The 23,716-nt window shown below is 35.5% G+C and overlaps 1 protein-coding gene across 2 annotated transcripts in view; it reads left to right on the top strand.

The window, feature by feature from the left end:
- ASZ1 (ankyrin repeat, SAM and basic leucine zipper domain containing 1) overlaps positions 1-23,332 on the top strand; it is a 32,344-nt gene extending 9,012 nt beyond the window's left edge. The window contains exons 5-13 of one of the 2 annotated variants that reach the window (XM_072398738.1): positions 1,414-1,525; positions 2,980-3,114; positions 4,755-4,873; positions 9,942-10,014; positions 10,677-10,733; positions 14,640-14,749; positions 16,632-16,737; positions 17,579-17,688; positions 22,727-23,332. In XM_072398738.1, coding sequence (XP_072254839.1) covers positions 1,414-1,525; positions 2,980-3,114; positions 4,755-4,873; positions 9,942-10,014; positions 10,677-10,733; positions 14,640-14,749; positions 16,632-16,737; positions 17,579-17,688; positions 22,727-22,823 — 919 coding nt within the window. In that variant the 3' untranslated portion in view covers positions 22,824-23,332. Of the gene's footprint in view, positions 1-1,413; positions 1,526-2,979; positions 3,115-4,754; positions 4,874-9,941; positions 10,015-10,676; positions 10,734-14,639; positions 14,750-16,631; positions 16,738-17,574; positions 17,689-22,726 lie in introns of both variants that reach the window. The other variant, XM_072398737.1, reaches the window with a different exon arrangement.
- Positions 23,333-23,716: the final 384 nt, after the last annotated feature.

Here is a 23,716-nt window from a genome sequence, read left to right as displayed (position 1 = left end):
AAACTCATGTTATGTTGTTTTGCTTGTAGCTGAATAGATTACCAGGTGTTAGATGTAATTTGCTTTAACACCAGTTTAGTTCAAATTTATGTAGTGTAACTCAGGTTATGTATGCTTTATATATGGTTTACAGCTTTTCAAAGAGGAAGTCTTGTGGGTGTGTTATTGATGAGTTTTTGTGCAATGACATGCATTATGGTAACATTTACCATGAAAGCATTATTTCTTCTTCAATGTAGATGGCTAAATGCTCTTTAAAAGTTATTCAAAGTTATCTTTGGTTTTGTTAGGTTTAGCTGGGCCCTCAGCTTTTTCCATTCTGTTTTAGGGACCTCTAAGACTTTTGTGCAGGGGCTTATGTGGTTCCTCTGTTTCCTGTGGGATCTAAATCTGATTATCTTTGTGTTTCAGAACCAGTTAAAGACATTTATCTTAACCACATGGTTGTCTGAACTGGTGGCCTTTTCTTGCAACAGAGGAGTCTGCTTACAACACGCAGCTGTTTCTCATTTCTGCAGTGCTATTCCTATTTAGTTCAAGTCAGGTAGGCTGGCTGGATCTGCCTGTGTGTGGCTGGGACTGGCAGCTGAAACCGAGAGGAAGAGCTGCATAGAACATTTAGGAGACACTTATTCACGCAGGCCAAAGTAACATTGTATTTTAGCGACTAGTGTTGCAGCTATGTGTTGTTACAAGTGCCTTACCACAACGATAATGCACCATGCATGCATTGGTGCATAGTGGTGCCTATACTTTTTGAATGGTATGCATGCACTGCGATGCGTCATGTTCCACAAATGTAAACCATAAGACGCAAAAAAATATGCCCCTGTACCTCTGCATTCGGACCATAAGACGCACCCTGATTTCCCCCCCACTTTAGGAGGAAAAAAAGTGCGTCTTATGGTCCGAAAAATACGGTAAGTTCTATTGCAGTGTCAAAATAAATTGTTCAGGTTTTTTTCCCCAGCCCACTGTGGTGCGTTAAGATGTGCCACTCTTCACTCTGTTTTTTCACACAAGACCAAAAATATGTGAATGGGATTTAAGAGGGGTTTTCTACCATATGCTTTTGTGCATGGCTATTTGATCATTTTTAGAGCTGCATTTGAGGCTTTATACTTGATAGGATGACCACCAGTTGTGCAGAGTGTCTAGAAAGTTGTAAAATTTGTGTACAGAAATGCATGTACATGTTCCGACTTACATACAAATTCAACTTAAGAACAAACCCACAGTCCCTATCTCGTATGTAACCCGGGGACCACCTCTAATCATATTGGGTAAAAAAAATCTTTATGTTATTATTAAATGTTTTGTTTTCTTCTGCTATGGCTACAGATACACGCCACAAAGATGTTGTTTCATGTGAACTATTCCTTAATTTAAATAAATGTGCTGTATTTGTTTCAGGAAGAAGCTTACTGCACTTATGCTTGCTTCAAGGGAAGGATATACTAAGGTGGTGACACTACTGATTGCTCATGGTGCCGATATAAATGCACAAGATGTAAATGGATTTACAGTAAGAATGTTTTTTTTTTTTTTTTTTTTCACCTGAAAAGTATACATATGTTGTCATTAAGTAGTTGTGTTGGTTGTGCGTACCTGTAATATTGAGTGTGTTTGTGTTGGGGTTCTGTGTTTAGAGCAAGGTGAGAAGCTGTTGTGGTTATAGCATTTGTATACAGGTTTGGTGTGATGATTGTGTGAAGGGTTCACTTGCAGATTCAGTGGGTGTGCAACTGAGGTGTTAAAAGCTGGATGTGAATCGGTAAAGCTAGTTTTAATAGGTAGAGAGAGGAAGTGGGGGTGACTCATGTACCCCCTGTCTCCATATATCCTATTTGCTTACTGCTTTAAAACTTCCCCCAGTGTATTATGCAGAACTGCACATGCTTGTATTGCATACGGAATGTGAATTTGAGAAATTGATACTACCTGTGGCCGACCTAGCCTACAGAGCTGACCCCTGTACAGAATGGATGTGGGACCCCCGCTGTGTGCAGCCGCCCATGCCACCACCCACTGACACAGCAGCACCACTGCAAGCAGGAAATCTGGATGGGTCGTATGAATTTACAGATCTGTTAATTTAACCTACCCATTCAAATGTCCTACAGCTGAATTTCCTGCTGCTGGGAATTCATCACTAAAGGCTATCTTTCCAGATAAATGGATGAAGGGTCAGCCTAACAAATCATGTTGTAAAAAAAATAGGTTTTGATCTATAGTTAAGTACATGCCAAGCCATATGCCTCTCATATGCCTCTCTACTCATTTTTACCTTTACTTGTGTTTATAGTTTTATAAGACTGCTATATTGCACTGGAAATCTTTAGTCTAATGTCTCAGTGTTCAGTTACCTTTTTCATTCATGAAGGCTCAGCATTATAAGTGGATATCTTGGGCTGTCTTCATGTAAATGCCTACTACCCCAAATTAACACCCACTCGCGAAGGTATTTTTATAGGTGTATATATAGCTGTTGCTTTTTTTTTTTATTAGGGCTGAGTGCTATTGCCAAAATAAGCAGATTTAACTTAAGCTTTAACCAGTGGAAACAATAGACTTCTTATTTGACGCATTTCTTTTAATATTAGCTGTTAAATGAATTCCTTTTACTTTTTGATACCTCCATCTAGTGACTTATTTACACATTTCCTTTTTTTAAAAAATATAGACGTGCAGTTTTCTAAACATATACCTATACCTCCATATCCCACAGATACCTATTGAGTTTTTTTTTGCCTTAGGACAGTCTCAGTTTCTAGTAAGAAATTGGGGGGGGGGGCGGTTCACAAAAGCAAAGTTGGCCCTGCTGCTTTTAAGGATGGGCACAATTTTACACACGCATACAGTCTTTTAGATTGCTCATACACGACCTGATATTTGTGCAAAAAAAAAAATTTGATGATTTCCATTCCATATCCCCCCACCCCCACCGCTAGCACCACCACATTTCTTCTTGTAATGCAGGCACTGACTTGGGCTGCTTATGATGGACGCAAAAACACAGTTTTGAAGCTGCTGGAGTTGGGTGCTGATAAAAAGATAACAACCATATCTGGGGACACACCGGCTGAGGTGGCTAAGAAAAACAATCATTTAGCAGTAAGTATGCAAACGTCTAGATAAAATGCTTTAAATTTTCATCTCCGAAGAATGTGAAATTGTGCAAAACTTGTGTGACTGGCATGATATTAACTAGAGAAATAGGGGAAAAAAGTTAAAATAAAATTGATAAAGTGCTTAGAAACTGTATCCTGCTACAAATTACATCCTCTATGTAACTCATGTTAGTAGTACATACCATACAATTCAAAGTTCTGAAGAAAACCTGATGCTTCCAGAAATCCACTACCTGATTCCTAAACAGCATTGTCAGCCCTATTACTATACCAAAGATAAAGGGCTATACTGTATATAGCATACTTCTCTAGCCAGGGTTTGCTTATGTTTGCAGTTGTGTATTTTGTCATTCATTCCTTTCAAGTTAACTCAAAAAACAGCAACTCTAAAAAAAAAAAAAAAAAAAAAAAAAAAAAAAAGTCTCATCCCAAACACTTCTTATTTTCATGGCTGCAACGCCTGCTTGGAGAACCAGCAAACCATAGTTTTTTTAAATTGTGGGTTTGGTGACAGTCTGTTTTTAAGTTGAATACGTCTTTGTGAACAAAGATCAGAGTTCTTTACCCTAGTAATAAATCATAAAAGAAATGTATTAAAAATGCAATTTTAAAGTTCTCTTGACTATCAACATATCACATAAAGACATTAGCATTTTACATTGGAGTTGGTCTCTCAGTCCCTCACATAGCACTTCAATTTCTTACAGGCAACCCTCAAATCGGATGCATTACAGCCATATTACAATAATGTAAAACAAATGTAAAAAAGGCATATATACATACCTTATTAATGCACTTTAAGAGTGCGCCTTTGAGTGCACTTGCACTTTAGTTCTCCTTTGCTGGACTACCTCTCCCATCTCTCTTTCATTTTTTTCGTTAGATTTTACTTCTGCTCCGGTGTAATGCATTGCAATCCATCTTTTTTTTTTTTTTTAAGTCTACCAGATAGTACAGTGTTCAGCCCACTTAAAACGTGGCAGGCCCTGGGTCTCATTCACACCTATTATCCCTATTGGCAGAACACATTTCTTTCTGTGAATATTCAGGGAAGAGGGAGCGTGAAAAATACACTAAGGCTACAATCTGAGAACTGTACCTCTTTCATATTTTAAGTGGCCCGGGAAGTATACTGGGGGCTAGTAGTATTAAAAAAAAAATTGAGCACTGTGAAGCCTGATAGTGTATTACACGTGTACTTTTTATTCTTCAGATGTGCACTCCTAGTAAATGTTTGTCTGCAAACTAGAAAACTCACCTGATTCAGATAATCTTTCTGTGTTTTTTTTTAAGGGGTTAACAACCTTTTAATGCTAATCAATGGATTCTCCAATAATATGTATACTTTGGGGAAAAAAACAAAAAAACCTTCAAAGAGGGAAAAGTGGCATCGGTCTAAACGTGGGTCAGGCTATAGCTGTCAGCTGTTATTATCCTGACATATTGCTTGCTCTTAATTAACTTTGGCACCATAACCATTGTCTGTGTGTACCTTACAACTAATATTACTTTGGTGCAACAAATCTATAGTTACACAAACTTTATGTATTACATAAAATGCTTTATATTTGTTCTCAATATTAACAACACTTCAATGTTTAATGACATATTTCTTATCCAAAGATTTTTAGCATCCTCTCATTTGCTGGCAATGGTAATCAAGGATTTAACTTGTCTAAAGAAGAGTCATTGTTTAGATACCTAAAAGCAACATGTGGGTCATCTCCAAACCATACCCTTAGGCAAGTACCTAATCATTACTATTTACTGTTTTGAAACCAAAGCCCAGTTATAACATTTTAAGGGAAAAAAAACAAATTGTTCTATAGTTAATGTATACAACCTCTAGGGGGCAGTATTACCCTCTCATAGATTTTACAGATTTTATTTACTGTGATGCCAAGAATTTATGAACGGGGTTTTTTTTATTTTTTTTTTAATATAGGAGTTTGTAGCTTTAAATTTCTATTAGGCTGTATCTTTTTGTGGAAATACTTTAAATTCATAAATAAAATGTTATCAGTTACGTTTGCTACATATATTTACATAAACTATAAATCTGTGACTTGTGTGTGCTTTTATTTATTTATTTTTTACCTTTGTGTGTGTGAAGCTCGCTATTATACTGCAGCTGTTTTAATAGTGTTCCCTGGGTTAGCCATCTATCTATATATAGGCAGAGGTGATATGGCTAAGACTGTGTACACATGTGCAGTCCAACGAATGCTGTACACTAAGGCTAGGTACACACATGCAATGGTGTGTACAGTCCCCATCGTCCATTGTCTGAAGGATCATCCTGGCGGATCCACAGCGGATGAACAATCGTAATGGAAATGAAGGGGGAGAAAGCACCTCGGGGTGCTGTTCCGTCTTTTTCCCCCTCTACTCTCCATAGAGCAGAACGGTGCTCATTCATGCATCATGCAGTCATTTGTCTTTGGAAGGAATCGTGATAGACGAGAATTATTGGACATGTGTACATAGCCTTAGCACTGTTTTATTCTATGGAGAAGGGAGGGGAAAGGTTGCACATGTACCCCACTATGCTCTTCTCCATTGACATGTAAAGCAGTTGTTCATGGATCTGTCTGGACGGATCCATGAGCGACATTAGGTGACCACTGTACACTTGTTAGATTGACGTGTGGAGATAGCCTAATGGTAATAGATGGTCTCTTTTTTAAAAATGCAATTTAGTCTTTTTAGCAACAATTAAAAAACCATTATGTGCAAGTGTCTTGCCCTTGTTTAGTTAAAAAGGTGGCACCGTTTTTCAAAAACCTGTTAACAGTATTGCAGTCATGATTTGCATTTCTCTTGTGGATTTTTTTCTTACCTTGTCTATTCTAAAAGTGTTTTCCTTGAGGAAATGCAGGTCATCTGAAGAGCAAGTACAAACATATGGTATTAAAGTCATAAGTATACAGCAAGTAAAAGCACACAGCAAATAATTGTGTATTGTTTATAATAGAATGCATGTTTTTCAGCTTAAAGAACAAATCTGCTAAGCAGTGTGTGCATCTAAATAGACAATATATTCTAATTCTTTACAACACCAATCTTTCTAAAAATAAATAAGTCCTTGTTCAGAAAGTTACTTGTGGAGGCTACTTTTCCAGCTTTTCTGAAGGAAGGGAAATGCTGGGTAGGTGTTGCCTTCCCTATTTAGCATTAGAGTAAATAAAAAAGTTCAGATAGATCTTTGAGTCTGGTGCTTGATTGACTTAGTTTCAAAAACATTGGTTGCTACATTTTTTGGTTGATATATGGAGACTAGTCTAATATTTTGCCAATCACAGCTCCCTAAAAATGTTAGAAAAGTGTCAATGCATTGTGTGTTACTCAAAAAAACAAAAAAAACACAACCTTTTTTTTTCCCCCTAACTTTGCTGACCATGCAGTAAAACCGCACATGGCAAGAAGCAGTAGGGACAGCTACCCACCATTAGAAATGCTAACAGAAAAGCTCCATAAACAAAAAGATGGTGATGCACTGTTCTCCACAGATATTTTTTGAAGCTGAATGAGAAGCCGTAGGTGAAGGGGTGACCCCTTTATTGTGACCCAACTTTTCAATAACCACCCAACAAAAAGTTGGGTGGTTACTGAAAATTGGCAGGTGGTTGGCCTAGGGAGAACACTGCTGATGAAACTGTGTTTTAAGTACTTTCATTCTTCCTTTCTAAATGTCCATCTGAACATAGCAAACATTTCTCTTTTGTAGCATGCCATAGCAATCATCGGTAGGATCTGTCACATTATTTAGATTTCTTAACAAGCTAAGTAATTCAAATAACTCAGCAAGCTTCTCATTTGTTCCCCCTGTGAAACGGAAGTTCAAATTAGCCATGTTTATCTTGAGCATTTATTTCTAATTTTATTAATCTACTTAGGAGACTGTGCTTTATGCAGCATAGTACTGTCCGTGACTCTACATTTCTGGTATCTTTCTTTGTGTTTTATTATGTTTTTCTGTTGTGTTGTATTCCTGTTGTGTGTGTGTGTGTGTGTGTGTGTGTTTGTTNTTTTTTTTTTTTTTTAAGATGTAAAAAAAAAAAAATCAGTTGATCTTGCCATATAACTGTGAATTAATAACCTTATGTTGACTTGTTGACTGCTATCAGTTACGGTGGTGTTGTTTTTTTTACTGTAGAATCATGCCCCTCTATTAGCCATCCTTAGAAGAGGGGTGCGATTCTAGTTTCTGTTGACCATATAGTGAAGGATGAGTGAATGTTGTCATCATGGGGCAGTGTGTGGTATTGACAGAATCACAGGAATCCAGGAAAGAAGCTTAAAGAAAACTTATTCAGCCACCACATCTAAGACTCTTTAGCTGTGATATATTACTAAAACACTGAATTTCAGCAATTGTCCAGGTAAATAGCAGGCACATTTATGTGGAGACTGCCAAACTGATTTCATTGGAAAGCTTCAGCAGTGCTTTTAAACTGCATGCATTTTAAGCTCTACATACACTATTTTAGATGGTCAAAAGAAGTGGAGACTTGGCCTGGATATCATGAATATTCATTGGTGAATTATTAGACTCGTGCAGTACATTTAATGCAGAACATGAAGCCTTGAAAATACGAAATTCAGTTGGATAGCTTGGGCAACAGGGGAAAGGGAGTATCCCTAATCTCAAGAACTGGCATAAATTCCATTTTTAGTAATGACTGTGTTCCAAAATTGGAATTTGTGTGTGTTACAACTGCAAAACTTTGCTAATCAAATTATAGCACATATTTTATCACTATTTTTAACAACTTGAAATATTATTGCTTTTATACCTTTTATAAAATAGTTTCATCAAACTGTTTATAACACATATTTTTTATTTTTGTTTTATTAGAAAAAAAGCAAACATTTCATTGGAAATGTTTTTAAGTTTATTTCCATATGTCAATGTATGATGTAGCCTTACCATTTTAGAAACCTAATATGTTAGTGTATCAAAAATAGTAAGAAAAGTAATAGTAAAAACAAAAAATACGCACACAAAGAAAATGATAATGAGTGAATGTAAAACACCATTAAACTTACCCTTTAAAACACAAAGGGGCAAAGTGAGTAACATTGACTATCTTGTTACTTTTGTACTTCTAACACTCTGGATTATATAGGGAGCAAGTGAAAAGTTTGTTCTTGAGGATGATGTGTTGAATGGAGAATAGGCTAGCATGAATTTCTGCAACTTTTGAACAAATTGTGAACGCTAGATGACTAGATGAAATTATCTCCAAAAAATCAGGTCTTTGTAGAACGTTCTTGGTATGCAGTTGTAAGTATCTACCAAAAGTGGTGACGGGATTATGGGCACCCAAGGGTCATTGATGAATGTTGAGAGGAGCCCAGCCAATCTAGTCCACATATGATTTGCAAAAAAACAGCTGTAATTTAGCTATAATTTGATAATTAACCTAATGTTAGCTATGAGAAGAAGGTTCCAGAACACATGGAACATTGCTGCACAACAAGTCAGCGTGCTCTTGTTGACCCCTGTCTTTTGCCTAAACTGGCTACAATAGACATGTGAGCATCAGCACTGGAAATTGAGCAGTAGATGAAAGTGACCTGGCTTGATGAATCGCTTTCTCTTTTACGTTAGTTGGATAGCCAGGTGTGTGCTCCGGCGCTAAAAAGGGCATGAGGATGCTTTATCTGAAGAAGACATGCTGAAGGAAGCAGTGCGAAATCAGCGACTATGAATGTAATCTAAGTCCACCTTTGTCAAGGCAGCGCAAACTTTGACAAACACAAGAAATAGCTCCTTCCAACACAAATCACACACACTTATCAAAATACACATAACAAAAGCAATCAAAACATATCAAGGGTAATGTAAGTCAATGGAGCAGCATATATCATAAAGATATCAGTGGTTTAACTTTTAAATAAGAATATTATGAAAACTAGATACTTTCCAGATTCAGAAGTATGGCAGAATGCAGTATTAGGAAAACACTGACAATACATGTGGATGATTTTCCACATTAGTAGGTGTCTTTGTAAATCCAGCCAAGGTCAGGCAACACCAAATCAAGGAATCGCACAGCACAAGTATCCGCTCAGTAGGCCAAGATGCCAGAAGTGTAAATATGTAACTGTAGCAAGCTGCAACAAGTGACCAACAATGCAGTGATGACAAAGAGCAAAGACTCTGTAAGAAAGAAAAATGTAAAGGGAAGAAATGTAATACCCTTCAAAAAACACAAATATTGCATATAACCATGAACCCCAAAAAAAGTTAACTCATATAAAGACCGTTTTATAATATACTATAGTATAGATCCAGTAGAGGGTGACACTGGTCACTCCACAGACATTTCCAGGCATGTAGACTTTTTGGTTCTTCTGCACTTTTTGCTTCTTCCCAAAATTACCTAATTACCACAGGATAAACATCTGACGATATGGGTTAATCGGTCAAGTCCAACACTTTTGGAATTCTGGCTTTCTTAAGAGTCTTTTGGCTCTCAATACACTGCAGGTTGGTGTGGCAGAAGGGAGATGATTTTTAATTTTTTTTTTCTTTCTCTAAAGCGCATTTTATAAAGTTTGTAAAGTTATACTGATTAAAACATGAGCCCATATTACTAAGGAAATTTTTATTTTTAATTTTTTTTTAAAAATTCTTTACCCTGTCAACTGGAAAAATACAGCCCAGTTTTTTTTTTTCCAATCATTTGCCATATTTGCATTAAGTTTAGACTTGCTGACAAAAATTTACTCTTCGGGATGGTTTTATTTCTTTTTTCTGCTTTGTAATAGTGTAAATGACATTGCTGATTTTTCTTGTTTTAGCTGTTCTGCATCCAGTGATCTGGAAGTATTTTTACATGGCCTGGGTCTTGGACACCTTTCGGATACATTTCTGGTAAAACTCTTAAACTGTATGATGCATACCACTAAATTTTATCACTTTATTCATTAAAAAAAGAATTGATTATTTATTCTCTTTATATTAAAACTCATTATTGAGCTTTCTGTGTTCTACTGTTCTATAGTTTCTTTCTGCACATAGGCATCTTGTATACATATTTTAATTGAGACCTAAATTAGAAAATTATTATTTTTTTCATTGCATGTTCTAAGCTATACTCTTGTAGCCATGGGAGTGTCTATTCGGAAACCTTGATTGTTTTTTGTGACTACACGTCACAAGTCCTTTGCTTTCCTGGCACTACAAGATGGATCACATGATTCCCTGGCTAATCCATGAATTACCTCACTAATCGAACTCCACACTGCTATTATTTTGAACAAGCCCTTTCAATGAATGATTCAGTTACACATAATCAGCAGCATGCTTGTCATGACTGTTGGGTCTGTTGGTTTTCTAATACTCTACTAAACATACTAGTAAATGATTTGCTATGTAGTAATATAATTTCTACCAAAAACAGTGATTGTTTAGGTTAGTGATGTTCAATTTTTTTGCTGCTTATTCTGAACACAACTTTATTGGCCATTTAGTAAATCTGTTGTTTGAACCAATTCTGACTTTATATATATATTTGATCTTCATTTGTCTTGCAGGACTGTGACATAACCTTAAAACAGCTTTTATTCTTGGAGGAAGGTGATCTTAAAAAGGTAAGTAAACCTAGGTTAGTAAAAAAAATTTTTTAGTAATAATACTTGGGGACCTTATTTTCTTATCAATCTTTAGCTATTATAGCATTGTGTTTGCTTTCTTTACATGTGATTTGGCATGTCGACTTTTGACATTGGTTGAATAAAATCCCAAACTGTTCATATACCTTTTAAACAGCTCAACAATCAGAGAAAAAATACATTTGCTTGATCATGCTTGAACATACTGTTTGTGCAAATATACTTTAGATTTTTTTTGCCCCACAGCATTTAAATGATCCCATGCGCCAACCAACCATTAAATTATGGTTTTACTTGTCAGCTTTTTTCTTTTTTTAAAAGCAGTATAAAATAGGTGCAAATCTTCTGCTGGTTGATTTTGTGCTACATGTCTTTGTATTTAATTGATGGTTAGTTGTTAGCTAGTTTCTTAAAGTAGCTTGTTGGTGTTCCTCCTAAAAAGTGCAATTGTTACTGATCTCCAAAGAACTAATTCTTTTTTAGCTAGCCTAAAGAGAATAAGTTGTTTGATTCATATGTTTTCTTTGGCGGGTTTAACAATAACTCTGTCTCATAATTTAATGACGACTACTAGGTCTGTGTATGATCATGGAATATAATGATCGTCATTTGCTCTAGTATGAGAGAACACGTTTAATTATGCTGTAATCAGAGTGATACCAACTGAACACAACTATTTTTACTTGTTTTCATATAGTGAGAGTATAAAAAAAAACTCCATTTACATTTGCCAATTTCCGAATGCAATCCTCAATTGCAGCCACAAAAATGAAGGTCTCCTGCAGTGTGAAATTAGCTAATTTGTTTTTCAACAGAGATGTTCTGTGTAGTGTAATGGTTATAATGTTAATGAAGGTGTCAAGCTCTCTGGTTTTTAATGTTATTGCTTTTGAGAAATAAATGAGACATCATGATGATTTGTTTTAAACTAAGCATGTTTGTAAAAGTACAGTTTACATTTTATTTCAGTAATCCAGTTCTGGATTAAAATCTGGTCAATTTAAATCTTGTGTAAAATTTATTAGTTTATGTCCATAGTTTTAAAAATGTGGTTACCTTGTAGGATAAGTAATTTGTGTTTAAAAGCAGCCAGTTTCACGTACATGGGACACTTTTTTGCATTGCTACACATTGTGCTTTGCTGTTCCTTTTCATAATTAAAGTTTATGAGTTAGTTAATTCATTAATAAACTGTGGTTGATATGTCAATAGTTTTATTCTTTCCCAGTGTGGTTGATTTGAACATCTGAGCTGATCTAAAAATATCGTGACAAAATCCACAAATGTTTACTGAATCTCTATTCTTGAATGGTCAGGAGGCAGAGATACTTGGTGACCTACTGCCAAGTTTTTATCACAGCTGTTACATGAAGAGTAGGTACATAATTGGGTATTGACTAAACCTATTTCATTTGGCTGCACTATAGCAACAATTAGGGGGTTTAGATTTTCATTACTCATTGTGGTAGCCAGCAGATGGTTATCTTTCCCAGCAAAGTCAAGTTACCTGCTTGTCATGCTGACTATGCTGGCTGTATTAGCCTGAGTAATTGACCTGGAATAATTATTCAAATATAGTCTTCTAAGATATCTCTATATCATACTTGCTTTTTGTTGGTGATGTAAAATATTGACGCTAGTGTATACCTTCTAGGCAGATATTTTCAGGAGGAGGTCACCATCCGAACCCATATATCTCCTGCTAGATTTAAAAAATGTTAAATATTTGGAAAAAATATTGTGCACAATTAAATTCTTTAGATTATAGAGGGTATATTAGTTAGTTTCCCTTTTCAGTCAGTTTGTACAATGTGGTATAATCAACTCATTTTAAAGCTTTAACTATATTGTTTAAGTTACCTTTTAGGTGGTACTAAAGTTGATTTGGCAATGAGCGCCGCAAGGCTTTTTATGACCAATAGGACTATGTATGTCTTTCTTGTGATGGATGTTTCATCCTGCCTAGCTAATTTTTTTTTCTTTTTATGTACACATATGCAGGAGTAATGTCACTCTAGCCCTGCCAATCAACATAGCAGACTACTTTGTACTTGTGTTCAAGTGTTGAGCACATTGCAGTCCTACATATTCTGTCATTTTATTGCATTTACTAATAAAATGTGTTTTATATCTGTAAGACTATATGTTCTTCTACCTATGCTAAAAAATATGGAGCCAAAACATTCGTTATAGTTTTAAATAGAGTGGGAAAGGATTTCTTTTCTAAACTGTTAAAATAAATTCCTTTCTCTATAATAAAGCAAAATGTTTTACCAGGCAAAGTGCAGAAAAATCCAATGGCAACACAAAAAAATAAAGGAAAATCTTGAATAGTAACAAAATCTATAGCATATTTGTTTTTTTTTTTTTTTGTTTTTTTTTTAATCAATGTCCATTTTCCTGTTGTATATTTTCCTTCACTTTGTCCCCAGAACAGAAAGTGAGGGGACATTTTAATACAGCCCTATATAGCAATAACACTCTTTGAAAACCTTTCCCCACTCTAGCCAAAACTTTATTTTCTGTTTATGAAATTGTAAGAACCTGTTTTTTTTTTGTTTTTTTTGTTTTTTTTTTTTAACAAGAGGTCAGAACCAAACCTCATTTGATTGGAAGTATATTACAACCGTTTATTTACAACAAAATGTGTACATTTATTTTTATTCTTTCTCAAATCCTTTCTGTGTATGAGGATAAAATATCTCACTGTTACTGTAAAAAGTAAAATCGGGTGAAGAAAGCATCAAGACAGATATATTGCGTTCTGCTAGAGGAACTTCCCTAGATAGTTGTAAAGGGAGAGCCAGAGTGTAATTTCTCTAAATTTATTATATATACTTCTTCACCTGTGAGGATTAAGGGTGACTGTATATTCACAGTATTTTATTTTGTCCTATCCAGATTTAATTTAGCAGTGTTATTTAAAACCTGTTTCCTTAGATCAGCATGACAATCCTTTTTACTTTTTTGTATTGCCTTAAAGTAGGTTTGTCAAACACATGTGGGTGGTTTATGTTTGTCTTATTTTAAGCTTGGTTTCTTCCCACTGTTTTTTGGAGAGTTTAGAAATTCCTAATTGGCCTAGGGAATTCACGATCCAATTGACTTGGGCCAAATAGTATATATAATATTTTCTAGTTTTTAGAAAGTCAAAACCTAGTTTAGATAAAATGAAATATACATTTTATTTTATGTTGTATTTATTATATTTGGGATAGTGCTGGAAATTGTCAGAATTCAACAAATATTTTGGTAAAGTAAAATCTTGGAACAAAGATAAAGCATTGATTTTGATTCTATAATTAGTGAAAGCATAATGCTTGATACCCATTACATTTATTAGACCAGCAATTGCCAACTGTGGTCCACCAGCCAGAGCTGCGGACCATGTCCCCCGTACGGATCGCATGCCGAGGGAAGAGGGCGCTTGTGACATCATGAAGTCACTATGGGGGAAGTTTTTCCGCTTTAAGTGACACCCGGCTCCCCGCACATGCGTGGTCCAGAGCTAGTAATTTTAGTGGTTCGTGGGTCCGAAAAGGTTGGCGACCACTGTATTAGACCAAATTGTTTCCTGATTTGTAGCAGTTTTATTCAGCTTTATACAGCATTTTGAAAATTTGTTTTTTTGTTATTTTGATGTCCTTTGCCTTTTTCTTTTAACATTAGGAGCAATCTTTCAATGTACTATCAAAGAAATTCCCTCAATCTTCAGTAAAAATTCCTAAATGATAACTCTTTAGATAAAATCATTGCATGGATTTATTTTGAGCTTGAGTTATTTGATGCAACGGGTGATCCGAAGGGTGATCCAATACTTTAAAATGAAATGTGTGTGTCTCGCGTGCCTTTCTCATGTTGACAGTTAACATTTGTTTAAAACAGGCTGGGGTCACAGACACAGAGGACTGTACAAAAATTATTTCTGCATTGAAAGAGATCCAGTCTGAAGAAACTAAACTTGAATCACCAACATTTTCAAACACAGAATCAAGGTAAAAGATAATACAACCAATACATTATAGATAGGAGGTGAGATTACACTGTGCTAACATTTAGAACTTGTGAAGTGCCAAATACAGAGGGTAACAGAACCTGAAAATATAACACTCATGCTGGATAATTATTTCAGTCAGTATTTAAGTTGACTGAAATTTTTGATTCTACATTTTTTGGACATTGATACACCCAACTCAATTTTTCTTTTTTTTTTACAAAAGATTTGCTTAGGTTTCCCATGTATTATCAAAGTACGGCGCTGCGTAATATGTTGGTGCTATATAAATCCTTATTATTATTATTAATAATAATAGTAAAAGCAGTTTTATTTGATATATACATTGGTCACTGCATACACTTATTTTTTTTTTTTTTTTGAATGCTGTGCAATTTAATCCAAAGACACTACTTAAAGAAGCTCACCATGCAGATTGCAATTGTTAAACGACTAGATTAAATTAAAAAAAAAGTTGAAAATTTACAACTGGATTATAATATTAGTTATTGCCATAACACCATTAATTTTTTAACTTTTATTCTAGTTTTGGCTTGCCAGATTTGTATTGTTATCTGGGCTCTGTTGGAGAGATTTGCTCTCACTTTAGGTCTTGGTTTGTGGCTTTTTGGCTAGTGGAGAAAGTACAATAATATTTTTCTCACGCCACTGGCAGCAAGCTTTCCACCTCTGTCCAATGCTCTAGAACGTAGGTGCACCCTTAGGCTCCATTAGTGCAGTGCAGGACTGTTAGTCCTGCTTTATGCACAATGACACCAGAGGTGTGAAGAGAAACAATTTGAAGAATTACACAAAGAGGAGGAAGCCTGCTAGAGCAAGGAATAAGGTATGTATTTGTGCTTAATTCTTTCAACCTAGTCAAGCAAGCATTTAACCCATACGTTGGGGAGGGGATATGCAGAGCCTCCCCACCAGAGTTCTCTCCCACCACATTTACCAAAATTTGGAATTGTGGCTGGAGTAGAATGTTTCTAATGGTTATAACTTTATTGTGATGGTCTGTGTTACATATTCTTTATGAATTATTTTGATGTAACACTACTGTATGCTTTGATTTAAAAGGCAATAAACTGCTCATTAAAGGTAGTTTCTGTATGCTGGAAAAAAAAATATTCCTCTAAAGCAGCCACACTGGGCATCCCTATGTCTTTTAAATTAAACACATATCTGAGACCAGCAGTTGTGTTGGGCTCTCCAACATGGCCAGGGCTTCACAGCATTCTTCTATGTTCTCAGCAAGTGTACTGCACAGTTTATGATTCCATATATAGACTATAATGGCAAAGAGTTTACATTGTACATTGAGAAAGCTCATTATGGTCAGCCCATGTGGCACATATGTAGTAAATTGCCAACAGAAAGATAGAGAACATGCAACTACTGGTGTGAGGTTTGTGTTGATTACATAAATTAACATGCATATTTAAAAATCTGTTTAAAGCACAGTTATTCTATTTCCCTCCTCCTACACAGAATCCTTCCTAAGGTTTTAGCCCCTTCGATTTATATCCAGTGGTGCCTGCATTTTTAAACCCCAAAAGGCTTCTATTGAGTAAATAGATCGCAGATGACCTGTCCACACATTTTAGCTATAAGACCATCATTTTCAAATATCATTTGAACTCAACTGAAAAAAACACTTAAGGTTAAGTACTGTTATCTTATCCTGGTAGGTACCCTTTGTGAGTTGATCGTATAACTTTGTTTTATCACATGATTCAGGACTGTGTTTGCTAAAATTTCACCTATACCTAAATATTGTGCCTTACTTGTATGATATATTTGTTACCTTTAAAATGATATATTAAAATACACTGTGTATTTTTTTTGTAATCAAAATATATAAATATTTTTTCTTTCAGCACAGATGAACTTTTTGCATTTCTTCTTAAATTGAATCGACAGTGCATTTCTCTTACCCATTTAGTGGAAACTATAAATAATCAAATACCTTCAAATCCCCAGAAGGTAAATGTAATTTGTTTTTACATTTTTCCTGTAAAATATATGTAAAATGTTTATTTTTTAAAGCTAAACTCACAAATAAAAACATGCAAAATAATGTTTAACGCTTGTATTGTTCAGCATCAGGGTCTAACCTGAACGGATTCCAATGTAATATCTGTTGCTATCGGACCAAAAACCAACCAATTTATAAAGTGGGTACTAACATTCAGTTACATAAGAGAGACATGACAGAGGTTCCAAACCAATGCTAGGGGAAAAAAACAATTGGAAAGGCAGAATATTGCACAAGTGTGCAGTATTTTTAGACTTCCAGTTGTGCAGTTACCGATGTGAAAATCTGTAAATTTTAAAGTCTGCAGAAGGTAAAATTAACAGCGGATCTGCACATGTGTATCAGGTCAAATCCAATCAACTGGTTTTACACTACATTACTGGACACTACATTCAACTTTTGAATAGATATGAATGCAGATTTGTAATCTGCATTCATATCTATCTAAACAGCCATTTTCCAAGTTACCATCAATGTTGTATTATAATTTGTTGTGCTCCTGATAACATTAAAAAAAAATGAATGACATGATTTAGTACTGCTTAAACCTCAGTTATGCAAAGCATGTCGCTCTTGCCATAAACAATCCACAAGCCCGCATTTTTTTTGATATTTAAAGTTACCACTTTAAGATTTTTTTTTTTTTGGTCAAATCATTTTCCTTTAAGAGTTTAAGAGCATGCTCCTTGTTCCCCTGCTATAGAAAACTGTGTAATAAACAAAGAACAAATAAAATGCTAATTACAAACAAAATATTGTCTTATGCATGACTGTGTTTTTACTAGGTAGTATTGGAATGGGACTCGACTCAAAACTTCCCTTCAGTGTGCGAAGACCTTGTGGCAAGTGCCGGAAATCTCGGCAAAGAATTGTGCAGACTTCGGGATATGCTACATAAGGTTAGTCTCTATCCTGGTGTCTGTCTTGTTTCTCAGAACAATTTAGGTGAAAATATTCAGTCTTTACAATAAAGGAAGATTTATGCTTGAAATGTGAAAATGTGACAGAGCGAGAAGGTGGAAGTGTTAGGTCTAAGGTGGGAGTGTTAGGACTATTGTGTTAGCACCAAATTATTCATTTACCATCCAACAACATCATGACAAGCTCTTGTCAAGAGGGGTCATTTTGAGGGTTGTTTTGGAGGAAAAAAAGTGACAGGACGGGATTCAGTAAATTGAGCACCACTGTCACAAAGGAATCTGTTGCTGAATGATGCCATGTGGACCTTAAACATTAAAAAAGGCTTAGAACTGTAGCCTGCAAATGTACAATAGAAAGGAGAAAAAAACTACATCAGGGGATTATAGGTAGGTAATAAATATTGGGCTGCAAATAAGACATATATGACCTTTTGGTTAAGAAAATAAATAGTTCGAATAGGAGTGCAGAATGTTTTAACTAAGCCCACACAAGCTGTAACGGAAGAAGTTTTCATCTCTTTCTTAGGAAATGTAAACTGCAAAACTAAACTTCCAATTCCAACACTTCCAAAAATAATATAACTTGGGAATCTAGCTCATTTACTCAAATACTTGATTCATAGACTTGTTCCCTGGCTGTGCTTAAACTGTGGACAAATGTGTTCAGGTTTTGCATGCATTGAACTACATTAATTTATTGACCTTTATTAGTGAAGTTTATTATAAAGAGTTTATAAAGAGTGCTTGCTATAGAAGTCGAATAAACTCTGCTATGTATATCTGTCTTGAATGATGTTAACTGTCTGCTTACGATCTGATTGTATACATTTCTGCCAATGTATGGTTATTTGTTATTCTAAAGTTTCTGTACAACAACTGTTATTTCTAATTGTATGTACAATTGTTGATTATTGTTAAACCTCAATAAATATATATAAAAAACAAAAAAGTTGAGCTTGATATCTTCGCTAAGAATGAATCCGTGTAATAGGCTGTAATGTACCTAACTCCCCTTTTTTTAGATGAATGGTGTTAAATGAGAAAATGTTAGGTTTTTCTTAATAATATATATATATATATATATCCAAGCACAAACGTGTATATATGGTGTGTGTGCACGCGCATATTCAGTATAGCATCTCACCGTATAGCGGTGTATGTATAACTTGTGTGTTTGGGTTTTAACAGATAAGGTTGCTACGCTAGGTGGAACATAACTGTTTGTTGTCTTTTGAGTTCACTGCTAGCATTTCATCCTTGAACACTTGGTATATGCAAATATCTTGGCCTACTCCATGTTCATGTGCATCCTTGTTCATCACTCATCACTATGCCAACACATCCCAATGGATCAATGATTGGATGGGGATAATTGAGCAAAATTGACTTTGCAAGCGGATGTTCTTATTTGTAAATTATTAGCATCCCTGGGTTTCATGCTTTTGAGGTGTTTTAGAAGTAATGATGTGTGTGCTGGCATCTTGACATGTATAATTTAAATAATGCCAACAGCTCAGTAGAATGATCTTTAGTACAGGTTTGCTTTAAAGAAATATGCCTCAGTGCTCATTCAAGGCAAGGTGGCAGATCTGTTACTTGCTAGCTGTCATTTTATTCTAATAGCGCCATATTTTTATACTCTTATGCACCTGGCCTACCATTTTTTTCAGTGCTTGTAAGCTCCAGATGGCCCTCTTTTGTCCCACTGTACTGTGTGACATGTGAAATGACCTTTTTAGCATGCATCATGAGACTGACATAAACTGAATAATTTAAAGAAAATGAACACAATTGTTAAACTCCTGTATAACAAACCTAACCCATAGGCTTCCTAGTAAGAGTGTCTAATCACCACCCAATTCACTTACACATGCATACAATCCCGTTATATTGCTTAAAATTACCGTGCTTGGGCCGCTATTTACTATCATGAAATGGTTTCTCAGTTAATACATTTTGGACTTGCACATATGCAGAGTATTGTTTGCAGGCTAAAAATTTGTAATTTGCTCGGTAAGCTGAGAGCTGTGAGTGTGCATTCAATTACCATAGCTGTATTTCATGATGAATGCATTTTGCATAGTTCTTGAATCTATGAACTTTTCTCAGTACCCAAGTACAAGAAGATTCCAATCTGTATTTCCCCATAATAGTGGTTACTTCTTTCACACTTTAGTAAATTGCTTTGAACTGTGCTACAATGACTTCCTTTTGGCAAAGTGGCATGTAGCATGTGGTACCTCACATGTTACCCCAACACAATAGTTAAAATGGCCCCTAACAGGGAAAATGTGGTTCTCCTTCATTACAATATTAAAATGATTTACTGGTTCTTTCAGTTTCTTTTGTAACCTTTGCAGGTTTGCTCTAAAGGCTCATATACACCTGTCAGACCTGGTATGCTGCATTTTATTTTGTTTTGTCTGTCAAGGAAGCCCATTTAAATGGTGCCAAGATTGAACAAAACAATCGGACATACACCTAAACATAAGTTCATGACTGTTGTGTTACACTGCAGCACATGTGCATTTGGTTTTTGTATTGGGGGTCATTGATAATGAATGACACCTCAACATGTTATTGTGCATTGCAGGAACACCTGCACTAATGTAAATCACCCCACTGGAAAGGTGTGAACAAACCTTTAACGTACTTCTACCAATAAAATGAATGTAGATTTTTTTTTTATATGGTACGAAATACTATAGCATTATTATTACCTGTATTTTTATAGCGCCATATGTTGTAATGATCTGCATGAAAGTGCAGTCTGTCACAGCATGCATATATGCTGATACTTTGGTCAAGAGGCAGAGCTGTCCGTTGAAAAATTCCCTGTCCCTTCTGAAGTTTATTATTCTGCTGTCACAATGTTTATTTTACACAGACTTCTGCTAAACCTACACTCTGTAGCTTCACAAAGCATTTCAGTGAGCCGTGATACTACAAGGTTGTATCTCGTGCCAATGATGGGTCTGTACAAGCTCATACAAAATACAAAGGAACTGAGCTTTGTTGTAATTTATTGTGCTGTAAGCAGTGGGAAAAGACAACTGATAACAAAGGTTACTGAAAAAAAAGTGGAAGAGTTTGCCTAGTGGTTCAGTGTTACCAAATAAGAGAGGGTTGTTCTGATTTCAGTGAATGGGAGAAATAAAGGGTTGTCACTGCACACTATTATGTTCACCATGCAAGTAGGAGAACTTTGCATGGCACTACAGATAAGCATGGTCATTGTCTCTTTACCAAAGTCTTTATCTTCATAAAGCTGACAGTTGTAGGACACTGAACAATGACAGCATTAGAGACAACCTTCTTTGCACAGACACGTCCTCTTCTAATTGGACACTGGTCACTGAGAGGGTGCAGTCCTGAGGATAGGCAGCTGCTGCTTTTAGGTTTAAAAAAGTTTTAAGTTTTGAGTTTAGCTTTAATGTTGATGTAAAATTTTGCACTTGGATACTTGGATTCCAACATACTTAAAGCACCACCTAAACTCAACATTTTTACTTTACAACCAAGGGTAGACAACCTTTCTATTTAAGGTAAAAACAAAATAGGGTGCAGCATTGTGGTGATCAAGGCTTAAAGCTTACCTAAACTCAGAATTTTAACTTTACTTTTTTAAAATAAAAAAAAAAAAAAAGTTCCACCACAGACTCCTGGGATACCTACATCATGCATCCCAGGAGGCTCCTAGGTGCTCCTGCCCATGCCAGCGCGAAGAGGAATTACAGGACGACACAGGACTATATTGTGGGAAGGACCAGCACCATCGAGGGACCTGCGGGATTAACGGTAAGTGTACTGTAAAGTGTTTTTTTTATTTTTGGCCATTAGATTTTGGGTAATCTCTGCAAGCTTCATAAGCTCTTCTAGACATTTAGCCCTTATGTGACAATTTTATACCTGTTCCTTTAACACTCCTTCCATTTTCACCAAAGTTTATTATGTATAAACTAAACATTTATTATAGAGATAATGTAGATCTCCATAACAACTACATTATCGTACCGCAGATGATTCCCACAACCAATAAAACAGTAAACGTTTACTTCCATTATTGGATCCAAAGGGAAAATGATCGATCATCATCAATCCAAGAAGGCTTGTAACTACACTACTGTAAGGACAACTAGTTCTAAGAGACTACTAATCCCCACTTTAGCAGCACCTAAAGGATGCTGGTCACATCTAAAGCCATTAACAGTTTAGAAGGCAGATGTAGAAACAAAGATAACCTGCAAAATTGAAAATGTAAATAGTTCTGAGTATTAAAAAAAAAAATAGCCATGTATTATCTGTTTTATCAAAATAGTGGATTTTCCAGGGGACTTCTGTGCTCCCTGTTTGCAATTGAATGAGTTTAACAAATTTCTATTAGGTCTGCAAAGTTATATCTGCTCTGGTCTGCCTACGAATGTTGACACAGTCCCAAGTGGTAACTAAATGCTATAAACTGTATAATCACGTCAGGTTATGCTGGTGACATCAGTGTTTCTGTAGTGGGCCGTATGACTGTGGTCTTCGTTAAGGCTTTCTGCAGTGACTTAATTAAATTTTAACTAGATTTTGTGTTTGTTGGTTAGATTCCTTCTGTCTCATGGTGCAGCAATATCAGTGTCCATATACAGGGTCTATCGGACATTTATTACCATCAGCTACTAACAGTATAGTTTTATCTTACATTCATGCATCAGGATTTCAACAACTTGTTTGTTGTATAGGTCCAGGTTAAGCCTCACACTTAAACCTTGTTTTTGGGAACTCAAAGTTGTTGTGGTTTCTATCATTTATGTTGTCATCTTTTTTTTGTCATGAGCTGGTCCCTTTATATTGGTGTGGTAAAAGATTGTGTGAGTACTGTGGTTATGCTTTCATTTGGTAAAATGAAAAAAGTGCAAATATTTGACATTTAGGAGTTTTTTTCAAGTTTATTTTATTTGTCACTAATAATCTGCTCTATTTAAATAATGCCATTGGTATTGATTATTCTTATTTTGTGTCTCCTTTTCAGTTTCAGAAGAACCAAAAGAGCAATCCATGCCGTGTGCCCCCACGGGAAGAACAACAAAGTTGGCAGTGGAGCAAATTCCTACGGAGGACCACACTGACAGTGTTTGGTTTGGGATTTATATTCTCTGTTGTATCAGTATTCAGAAGAAAGGCTACACTGTAAAGTACAGTAATGGTGTTTTTTATGTTTACAAGGTATTCTCTTGTGTTCTCATGGCATGTGTTTTCTGGTGAATTTTATTTTTAAGGTTGATAACTAAAAAGCAAACTTCCTTGTATGATACAGTCTGTTCCTTTACCACATATACATAGTAAAAAGGTGTCCTGTTTGCTTTATTTGCTCTCATTTACACTGTTCAATTTTAAAAAAATGTATAATTTTTCTACTCAAACTAAAGTTGTAATCTTTTTTGATTTTGTATTTCATAATTCTCTCCTTTAACATATACTAATTACGCCGCCTTCTTACTAATAGGTACTACTATATTTACTTTATATACATCATCGGTGTCTTGAAATTTACTTATGTTTGAACCTTTTGTTGCAAGACTGCAGGTGTCAGGTTTTCCACTTTTCATGTAGAAATAAAGCCTTTTTACAGACTGTATTTATTTGTAATATTGTCAAATACACTAAAAACATTTTACTATTAGAGATCTTAGAACAGCGGTGGTTAACTTGAAAATTATAAAGGATCTCAAGTGTGGTTCCTGACACTTTTAGTGGGCCACACAATAGCAGAACTGTACCTTGCTTTGAGGTACATTGCATTGTGATCACAGGTTTCAGTGACCTCATTAAAAAAAAAAAAAAAAAACTTAAAAGCACCCAGTATTGTCAGTGGCAATGGTATAAGTGAACATATTACCCCCAACATTTATGTAATTGACTAAGAAGGTAACCCTCACATTAGTGATAGTGCTGGAGGCTAATATTACATTGACTTCTGTCCATAACCCCAATAACAACCCCCAACATTGGTATTGGTGAC

Source organism: Pyxicephalus adspersus, chromosome 2 (assembly GCF_032062135.1).
Source record: "Pyxicephalus adspersus chromosome 2, UCB_Pads_2.0, whole genome shotgun sequence".
NCBI classification, from domain to species: domain Eukaryota; kingdom Metazoa; phylum Chordata; class Amphibia; order Anura; family Pyxicephalidae; genus Pyxicephalus; species Pyxicephalus adspersus.
This window is presented reverse-complemented; position numbering and strand designations above follow the sequence as displayed.